Source organism: Lissotriton vulgaris, chromosome 1_1, assembly GCF_964263255.1.
Source record: "Lissotriton vulgaris chromosome 1_1, aLisVul1.2, whole genome shotgun sequence".
Lineage (NCBI taxonomy): Eukaryota > Metazoa > Chordata > Amphibia > Caudata > Salamandridae > Lissotriton > Lissotriton vulgaris.
The window spans coordinates 33,704,647-33,715,650 of record NC_141685.1 but is presented as its reverse complement, the minus strand read 5'-3'; the positions used below and the strand labels follow the sequence as shown (position 1 = coordinate 33,715,650).

At 39.8% G+C, this 11,004-nt stretch overlaps 1 protein-coding gene across 1 annotated transcript; it reads right to left on the bottom strand.

Moving 5' to 3' along the window:
• Positions 1-8,772: 8,772 nt before the first annotated feature.
• Positions 8,773-10,660, bottom strand: LOC147737071 (uncharacterized). The gene is made up of 3 exons (XM_086962717.1): positions 10,262-10,660; positions 10,094-10,177; positions 8,773-9,841 (listed from the first exon to the last, which is right to left on the bottom strand). Exons 1-3 carry the CDS (start codon positions 10,390-10,392, stop codon positions 8,773-8,775), a joined length of 1,284 nt encoding a protein of 427 aa, XP_086818843.1. The 5' UTR covers positions 10,393-10,660.
• Positions 10,661-11,004: the final 344 nt, after the last annotated feature.

Genomic DNA, 11,004 nt, shown 5'->3' with positions numbered 1-11,004 from the left:
CATTGAAAATGTTTATTATAGTGGCTTAGAGTAAACACAGATAACACACATTGTTCCTGGAACTCAGAAAATGTATTGAAAGATTATGATTACAACCAATTTTATGTCCAGAGACCGGTTTAGATGCTTTCCTGTTTAAGTGACAACATTTGAAAATATATTTAACAAAACATTAAAGCTGGATGTCACAAATTCTGTCTTTATTGTGTAAGAGTTATGTGTGACGGTTTTTATTTGATCTGAAGCAACACTAACACTAAATAGGTACGTGCACCGGTTATCATTCAACTAACATTATTAGCAAACTTAATTTGGAGGGAATTGAGAACAATTGACTCATGAACCAAGAGTTTTATTGTTCAAAAATCCACTGGTTCGGTAATTCACAGAGTTTGCAAATGCTAAACCGCTTTTTGAAATGTACTAAGCCCACTTAACAATTAGGAATTTGGAAGGGGAATGTTAATAGTGTCCCTTCTAAATACGTAATACATCCTTAAGGTATGTATTAAGCTTTGAAACCATACGTGGGCTGAAAAACAGTAACAGGAGGTAGTAACCCAAGGGGACATTTGTGAATCTGAAAGTAAAATGGGGTGCATTAAAAATGCCTTTATTTAAAAGCAATCGCAGACACAGTAGTGTGCTGACTCCACAAGCAACCAGTTTGACCAAATGGATTATTAATACATGAACCTCAGTATTTCCTATATATTGCTAAAATGTAGTCTCTAATATTTTTGTCATGTGGTGTAAATATTTGTTTCCATTATTTTATTTCCCATTTCAATATTGTCATGAAATGTACCTATTCTTTTGGTCAAACATATTGAAATATCTTTGTCACAATTTTTGAGGCATTCTAAAAAGTGTTTTCACTCTCTAACTTAAAGCTTCCTAAGAAAAATACTGACGCGCAGTCCTGGTTTCTCCTAGATCATTTAGCTTTCTCACTAAACCAAGCACAATATTGATTTGAGAGAGGTGGTTATTGTAGTCATACGCACTGGGGTTAGTTTAGAAAAGACAAATATAGAACTTCCTTTATCTTTAGAAATAATACTTGCAAAAGTTTATGTCCAATAATTTCAGATAATTTACTGATAAAGATATCAGATAAAGATCCCCTAATTTCTTATACCTTTTGGTATCAAAAATCTGCTAGAATTAACAGACTTCTCTTCTAGATAAATCCAGGTATGAGAAGGTATTAAATGCAATTATCAACTTTCCGTTATTTTAACACATTTTCTCAGTGCGCAGAGTATTTTTCCTACATTGATCACAACATTTCAAGCAATGGTCTGTGCTTAAACGTACAATGAAGGGGTAAAAATGTATTTCTACCACAATCAAGAAACCCTTGTGTCTATGAGGATTACTGCTGCAAATGAAAACCTAGCTAAGATGAAATATCCCTTTAAAGGGAAGATTTCCCTCACCCACCATAGTTGCATGCTACCTAGTTACAGTACAGGGGACAGCCCCCTCACTGAGAGGGAGGAGTTCAGGCATGTTTTGTTATAGAGAATGGTATACGAAATACCACAAAAATGAGCTCAGGGTAGTGGGGGCAGCAGAGTGAAAGTTAATAGGAGGTCAACATGTTTCAGCCTATGAACCCTCCAAAGAGGTGTTTGCGGCTTTCTTCAGGACCTAATCAAAAGTGTTGCTGCTCATTGTACTCAATCAATAACAAGCATTGGCATAGCCAATAGGTCTCGCCTTTGGGACCTTATAAGTGTTTAGCCATGCAGGTCCAGTAACAATGTGAAATAATTTCTCTTAAAAAAGAAGACTATAAACTAACTAAGCTAGACATGACTTTATTACTGGTTAATCAAATGTTTCTGGAGGTTTAGTATATATAAAGAAATCCTTTTTTCTATGGCGTGTCATATAAAATTGATGCTCTAAATTTTGGTAAGAGTACACAATGTCAAAAAATTCAATACTGCTTTTATATCAATTTACTTTTGAAAGCTTGAAGTGAAAGAGAATTTTAAATGTCATTTGCTTATGAGTAGGCGCTAATGACTATTTCCGGATGACAATGTAGTTAGCATTTTTTGTATAAGATGTGTTAGAAGTATGGGTAGAAAAATGGCTATTTTGGCCAAAGGCTCCCCTTTCTATATGCATGCTAGTTTTAATTTGTACACATAATCACAATTTTTTTTTATGTGGTACACTGTAATGTTAGATGAATCTGTTTTACCCTTTTGATAAGCAAGAGATGACGATGAACCGTTTTTTCGTCCCTAGTGTTAAATGGATTCAGGTTGGAACAGACTGGTTGGTTGACTGCCTCAGAAAATAGTTGTTTCCCGCATGCTGCTTTCATGCGACTTAAATCTCTTTAGTCGAAGAGGCGGCTGCATGGCTGCAGATATTTCCAGATCAGTACTTGGCTGGTTCAGTTCACCAGTGGGGCTAGAATAGAAGCTGTTAAGGGCAGGGACTTAGCTTCCCATTGGTGCAGCAGGTACAGTGGCACCAGGTCCCAGATGCCTTAAAGACCCACTGAACCCTGATAACTGCTGTTTGTCACAGTTCAAACAGAGGCCTGAGGGGCCCACAGAACAATGATTATTGCTGTTTTCCACAGTCCAAACAGAGGGCAGATGTCACATTTCCTTTCTTGCCTTAGGGCCCAGGGCACACTGGCTAGGCCACTGGATAAGGATGCAGTGGGGAAGAGGTGGGGAGACAGGTGGATTATTTAAACAGCTCGACAATGACTTCATGCCTGGGTATTAAAGTATTCATTGCAATTAAGGACTGAAGCAGGAATAGATCTCATAATATAGGGAGGCCTATGTACAAATGCAGCTCGATAAGCGGCTGCCTTTTAACATCTCACTTATCACCCCTCCTAATTTACAGTTTTGTTTTAGATGCCGACTTAAATCGTGACCTATGAATATGTTTATCTATCTTTAGGTTCCAAATGACCCATCTTTTCCATATGCAAGTATCAGACAGGTCGGGAACACCCAATGCCGTTGAACTTCATAAAGCTACATTAATCGCATCACTGGTCTTGAAATGCAAATGGCAGCATTAGGCACGCAGTGGTGTAATCTACGTAATCTCATTATGCACCTTAGTGTACAAGTAGTACCACATTCTTTGTAGACCTGAATAAAATAGGCACACAAAATAGTACCGTATTTAAAGGCCAGTTCAGAATTACAGGGAACGTGCACTGTCCCAGACTACACAACGGTGCAGTCTTCAGTGGGTGCTGTCATGTCACACAGGGGAAGTACACCAGATTATGCTGGAAAAAGCATGTGATGCCCCAACGTAGGTATAGTTGTAAACCACCAGTCTGCTTACAAAGTAAAGCGTCTGGCAGCTATTAAACGAGGTGGCACGTTTCCCCTGCAGGTGGTTGGGGTCTGTCACCATCCTGTCAGGTGGTGGTATACAATCAGTGAGCCTCCTAACTGTTTGTTTGCCTTTTCGCCCGTGTCAATAATACAGTGCAGTCGCAAGACAAAAGGTATTCCCACATTTGAATGTGGCCATGCGCAATACAAAGGAAAGAATGCCCGCTGAGAATCTCTCCTACGTGATCCACACTACATAAAGGACTATGTGTCTGCAGCCTCTTCTGTAGAACAAAAGCCAAAATGCCCAAGGGACGCAGAAAGAGGGTGCACTCTGATGCTTCATCATGTACGAAGCCTTTGGCGTTCGTCTGTACTAAGCTAGTGATAGAGTAAGTGGAGTGTTTATTGCCCTCTATGTCACTCTACTTCTAAGCACCTACTGCAGCTTGTACATTGGTTACTGTAATATCTTCACCTACATCATGCTTAATATAAATAGTGCACAATTTCGGCGTTTGTGTCTGCCTACAATGTGGACATGATACAAACAACAGTACCTACTGTAGTGTAGTTCCTATATTCCCAATAGGCTCTGCGCATTGGAATAACATAAACAATAGTTTAGACGTAGGACTGAAGTCGACTAGGTCACTATTGAATATGTTAGACTTAATTGTGAATGCCAGCTAGCTCAAAGGTCACTAGAAACTTTCTCGAATTCACAAGAAGGGATTCGTTTCTGACAACCGCATAAACATGACAACTTTGTTCCCCAAGAATAAGAAATATATCTCTAGAGTTGCGGAAACAATAGATTGCTATTTCACTCAGTCAATTGTGCATGCTTCGTTTCACCAGGATTTGCAGAGAAATAGAGAGACGGGTGTTTTCAATAAAAAAGGTTATTTATTGAGCAGTCTTCTTTCTCATGCAAGAGAAGTGAATTGCTACAATGGCAATACTTGTTATAAAGTAAATTGCGTACAGTAAAAAGAGTATTATGAAATACAACTGTAAAAGCATGATATGGTTTCTAAGCCATAAGATACATAAAACGGATAAAATACATACAATGATAAATAACGACTAAAAGTACTTAACTGGTGCTTCTAAAATACTCCTACCCCGGTGTACCTAACCTAAGTCTAGTACGAGGGAAGAAGTAAGTGAGGTATAGCTTAAGTTCAGTATTTTTTGCCAAGAATCTATCCAAGATTTCTCTAAGGGTCTAATGAGCTCCATACCTTGGTTTTAGAATGAAGGAGGTCTTGTATCTCTCTCTCAGGACTCGATCTCCCAGAAACCCGCAAGGAGCTGGATTTCTCGGCAGGAGAAAAGACAGCGTCTTTCTCAGTGCGTCAGCTGGAGGGTCGGCTTCCTTCGGCACTCACTACAGCAGGGCATCGGGCAAGTAGTTAGTCGATCTGCTCCAAACCACCGTGCATTTGCCAGGGCAGATGTGGGTATATTTATACCTGGAAGGTGCAGAGTTTGACGTAAGATTGGACTTAATAACCTCACTAAGAACTTGCAGTTCTTTGAAAACTCCATGAGTTCTTGGACAAATCAATACTTAAGCAGGGGGAAGTCCCGGACTGCTGAAGTTTAGTTTCTCCAAGAATTCGTTGTGGATTCTAGGAACTTGTGGAAGTAGCCATGCCGTATTTGGAATGCATTGAGTATGTCTAAATATGGTTATGATTCTTATGCCTATATAAGGATATAATAAGTTATACCTATATAAGGGCATGAATCGGGAAAATTACACTAGGGTCCTAGATTTGTCTACAACACTACTAGGTGGATGTTACAATTCAACAAGAGTCTAAAATACTTCAGCACAACTGACTTTGCATCAATATTACGGGGCATCAGTCTTGATGGCAAGCCAACTTTGTATACATTATTATCAGAGACTATACTTGCCACTTGGATAAAACTTTACAAGAGAATTTTATACATTTTCATACAGTTGTATTTATATAATAAAACAACCTACCCACAATAATTGATCTATCTATTCATCTTTTTGGGTTCTGGAGTAGCATGCTACTCGCTGAAAAGCGCTTCAACACTTCATCAGGGGTAGCAAGCGCTATATACATGCAAAACCTTCCCTCTTCTATCCCTCCAGTCTCTTTTTCATCCCAACTAACAGACCAACATGTCCAGCTCTCAAATACATTTTATATTTCCCTACACTAATTCACCACTAATCATTTTGGGATCCTGGAGTAGCGTGCCACTCGCCGAAAAAGCGGTTCAAATTGACCCTAACGCACTCTGCTGCTCGCCGAACTCTGCGTTGAGCGGTTGAGTTTTTTTGACACTTTGCCGGGTTCTTCATTGAGGAACACCACCTAGGCCTAATCTTAGCATGAAAATCTAGATTTCAGTCATATGTTAGCCTCATCGCTGCGGCGGTAATTTTTTCGCTATGCAGCTTTTTTCCAAAAGCCGCGTTAGATGACGAGCTCAGCTCGTCATCCCCACACGCCCCCCGTGGCTGATGACGAGCTGAGCTCATCATCAGCATCGAAGGGGTTAAGAAAGAAGTGTGAGTAGAAATCTTTTGGGTGGAGAAAATTTAAGACATTAATATTGTGAATTTTTTGTTAATTAGTTGATGTTTGCAAGTACTAACACTTCTCTGTGTCAAGTAAAGACCTTGAGAGTTTTGTAACTTTCAGATACTCAAATTGTGGATTTTGTTGCAATTAAAACATTTTCAAGGCCTGAAATTTCTTTGGAGGTTGCATGCGGGCAGCCTAAGTTATCCTGCAAGAATTTCTTGATTAATCCTATTGCAACTACAATATGTGTTCTCTCATGTAAAGTCAGGTTGTTAGAAGCTTTTCTGCAACTCAAGATACGCCTTACTTTTTACCTGGTGCGGGTGCATTTCTCATGTTTAGTGAGATCTCCTTTCTGAGTATAACGTTTCTGGCTTTCCCCTCCTGTATAAGGCTTTAGTCCAGTGTGAATTCTCTCGTGTGAAGTGACATTGTATTTGTGATTAAACCTTATCTGACATTCAGAACACACATAAGGCTTTTTTCTCCCGTGTGAGTTTGCTCATGACAAATGAGACGTAATTTGTGACCAAAACTTTGCTTGCATTTCGAGCACTCATAAGGTTTTTCACCAGAGTGGGATCTCTCATGAAGCATAACTCTGTCTTTCCGATTCAAGCTTTTATGGCATAAGGATTTTCTTCAGTGTGGAGTTTCTCATGGTGAGATAGTGTTTTTCTCTGCAGCTTTTCTGGCATTCAGCGCACTCAAAAGGTTTTCATCAGTATGGAGTGGATTATGGTTAGTGAGGCTGTGCCTATCAAAAAATAGGAATTTCTGTCATTCACAGCATAGGTAATGTTTTTTCCCTCTGTGCGTCTGCTCATGTAGGTGAGATTGCATTTAAAATGGATGCTTTTCTGGCACTTGGAGCACTGAAGTATTTTTGACGGTGTGTTTTCTTATGGTGCATGTAACCATCACTACCTCTGAATCTTTTCTGACATTTAGAGCACTGATGTTTTTCCCCCAGTGTGGATTCCCAAATGTACAGTGAGATCAGATTTAAGGCTGAAACATTTTTGGCATTCAGAGCACTGATAAGGTTTTTCCCCAGTGTGGGTTCTTATATGGTGAGTGAGATTGATTTTTTCACTGAAACATTTGTGGCATTCAATGCAATAAGGTTTTTCCCCAATGTGGGTTCTTGTATGCCGAGTGAGTATTCTTTTTTCACTGAAACATTTCTAACATTCAGAGCATGGATAAGGTTTTTCCCCAGTGTGGGTCCTTGTATGTGTAGTGAGTATTCTTTTTTCACTGAAACATTTCTGGCATTCAGAGCACTGATAAGGTGTTTTCCCCAGTGTGGAATCTCACATTTCAGTCAGGTCAGTATAGCTCTAAGCTGGCCCTGTACGCGGATGACTTGATTTTATATACGGGTGATCCAGGTACAGCTATTCCTCGGATCGAGGAACTGACAGCAGAGTTTGGGGCATTATCAGGATACAAGATGAACAGATCTAAGACTGAGGTCATGTGTTGGAACGTAGATCAATGGTATTGCACTGAGAGTCGGGAGTTTAGATATCTGGGAATATATATTGTGAGGGAATTGGATCGAATTCCTAAGTTAAATCTGGACAAACCAACTAGGGAAATGGACCGTTTGTTTAGCAGATAAAAGAACCTCCCATTGTCAATATATGGGAAAGTGAATCTAGTGAAAATGGTCATTCTCCCCAAGCTCTCCTACCTGTTTCCCACAATACCGCTAAGATTCCCTAAGAAAGACATATATAAGATACAGAGCAAAATAGGTAGTTTTTTGTGGGGGGACAAAGGGGTGCGCCTGACCTGGAAGAAACTCAGAAGAAGGTTATTAAAAGGTGGGTTAGCTCTCCCCGATATTAGTCTATATGTAGTGGCATTCCAGTTTAAGAGCCTACGCATGCTACTTACTAAGCCAGACAACTCATCCTGGGGCAGATTGCTGAAAGAGATGGTGAGAGCAGAAGGGGGAAGCAATGCCTTTATGTATAAATTTGGATCTCCTAGATTCTTAAAGCGGGTTCGTTTGAAGATACTAAAAACCGCCCTAGAGACATGGTACAGGGTAAGGGTAAGCAGTGGGATTGGGTACTATTCAGACTCAGCTCCAGTTTGGGATTCACCTGGTACCCCGGACTGCTTGAACGATGCCTTGGCAGTACCTATAAAAAGGGCTGGGATTACGAAATGGAGAGACTTAATGGATGAGGAAGGGATATACCCATGGGAGTACTTGAGGGCAAAGGTAGGGACAGATTTATCAAGATTTAAATATCTTCAATTGGTGTCTTGGCATACAGCGGAACGTGAGGAGATAAAAAGTAATGAGGAAATAGAAAGGCTAAGTCAATCCTTCACACCCATTATAAAAGAGATTTCGGTATGGTATCAACATCTACTAAAGGGTGAAGACACTGGGATAGCTTCGGCAGAGGGGGTTTGGAACAATTTCACCATGGCACCACAGGCAGAGGGCATGCTTGAACCATCTTTGAAGACACTATACAAACATATAAAGCCTGCCTGTCTGAAAAAGAACAATTTTTTCGTGGTCAATAGGCTTTACTACACTCCTTTTAAAATCGGGAAATTCGCCCCCTCACCGCCACCAAAATGCCCCAGACGTCAGGAATTGCAGGCAGATGACGTCCACATGTTTTTCGAATGTTTTTGAAACATTTCTGACATTCAAAGCATGGATAAGGTTTTTCCCCCGTGTGGGTTATTGTATGTCGAGAAAGACTTCTTTTGTCACTGAAACATTTCTGGCATTCAGAGCACTGATAAGGTTTTTCCCCAGTGTGGAATCTCACATGTGCAGTTAGAAGTGATTTACAGTTGAAATGTTTTGGGCATTCAGAGCACTCCTAGGGTTTTTCCCCAGTGTGGGTTTTTATATGCAGTGTGAGATGTCTTTTTTCACTAAAACATTTGTGGCATTCAATGCACTGATAAGGTTTTTCACCAGTGTTGATTCTTATGTGCCGTGTGAGACTACTTTTTAAACTGAAACATTTCTGGCATTCAGAGCACTGATAAGGTTTTTCCCCAGTGTGGGTTCTTATATGCACCGTCAGATGGCGTTTTTCATTGAAACATTTCTGGCATTCAGAGCACTGATAAGGTTGTTCCACAAAATGGGTCACTGCATGATTAGAAAGACTTTGTTTGTTACTAAATCTTTTCTGGCATTCAGAGCACTGATATGGTTTTTCCCCAGTGTGGATTCTTGTATGTTTAGTTAGTTTGATTTTTACACTGAAACATTTCTGGCATTCAGAGCACTGAAAAGGTTTCTCCCCAGTGTGGGTTCTTATATGATGAGTGAGATCGTTTTTGACAATGAAACATTTCTGGCATTCCGGGCACTGATAAGGTTTCTCTCCAGTGTGGGTTCTTCTATGCCGAGCGAGATCAGGTTGGGTATTGAAACATTTCTGGCAATCCGTGCACTGATAAGGTTTTTCTCCAGTGTGGGTCCTTATATGTATAATAAGTCCTATTTTTCTAATGAAATATTTCTGACATTCAGGGCACTGGTAAGGTTTTTCCCCAGTGTGGGTTAATACATGTAGAGAAAGACTTTGTTTTTTACAAAACCTTTTCTGGCATTCAGAGCACTGATAAGGTTTTTCCCCAGTGTGGGTCCTTGTATGTACAGTAAGGTCTCTTTTTTTACTGAAATATTTCTGGCATTCAGAGCACTGGTAAGGTTTTTCCCCAGTGTGGCTTAATACATGTAGAGAAAGACTTTGTTTTTTACAAAACCTTTTCTGGCATTCAGAGCACTGATAAGGTTTTTCCCCAGTGTGGGTCCTTGTATGTACAGTAAGGTCTCTTTTTTCACTGAAATATTTCTGGCATTCAGAGCACTGGTAAGGTTTTTCCACAGAGTGGGTTATTACATGTCGAGAAAGACTTTGTTTGTTATAAAACCTTTCTTGGCATTCAGAGCACTGATAAGGTTTGTCCCCAGTGTGGGTTATTGCATGTCGAGAAAGACTTTCTTTGTTACCAAACCTTTCCTGGCATTCAGAGCACTGAAAAGGTTTATCCCCAGTGTGGGTTCTTCTATGCTGAGTGAGACTGGATTTTTGACTGAAACATTTCTGGCATTCAGAGCACTGGTAAGGTTTTTCGCCAGAGTGGGTTATTACATGTCGAGAAAGACGTTGTTTGTTATAAAACCTTTCCTGGCATTCAGAGCACTGATAAGGTTTTTCCCCAGTGTGGATTCTTATATGTTCAGTGAGATAATATTTACTGCTGAAACTTTTTTGGCATTCAGAGCACTGATAAGGGTTTTCCTCAGAGTGGGTTAATGCATGTCGATAAAGTTGCGATTTGAAACTAAACCTTTTCTGGCATTCAGAGCACTGATAAGGTTTTTCCCCAGTGTGGATTCTCATATGCGTAGTGAGATTAGATTTACTGCTGAAACTTTTTTGGCACTCTGAGCACTGAGAGAGGATTTTCCCAGTGTGCATTCTCTCAAATTCAGTGAGATGAGATTTATGGCTGAATCTTTTTTGGCACAGGTAACTTTTTCCCCAACTTGGGTTATTTTGCTTTGATTGAGGCGGGTTTGAACACTGAAATTGTTCTCACAGCCCGTGTTTTTAAAATGTGTATTACTAGAGTTAATATCTCTACATTTAGTTTTCTCTTGCTTATATGCCACGGTAAGAGTGAACCTGATTTTAGAGTCGGGCTTGTTTAGATAATGTTCAGCATTTATCTCTAAAAGATATTGTGTGTAATCTTCTTAACACTTGAATTGAGCAAAATATGTCTGGATGCAGCCCTGTAACACCGGTCAAAATGTTTGTAGCAGATAACAGTCTTTTGGTTATAGCCTATCCGGCAGCAACTTATTTTGTGACTGAAGTTTTTCTCAAATCTATTTGTATAGGTTCTTAGCAATGCAGTGATAAGGTGTTAGTCTGATATTTAATGATTAAACTGAGAAGTACCTTTTTGCACTGGCATAATGGCAGTAACTGAGAACATTAGAACATGCACAGTAATATTGTGGCTCATCAGTCGCAGAACATCAGTTCCTTTAACCCGTTCTGTGTTTGGTGTAAGGTTAAGGATTG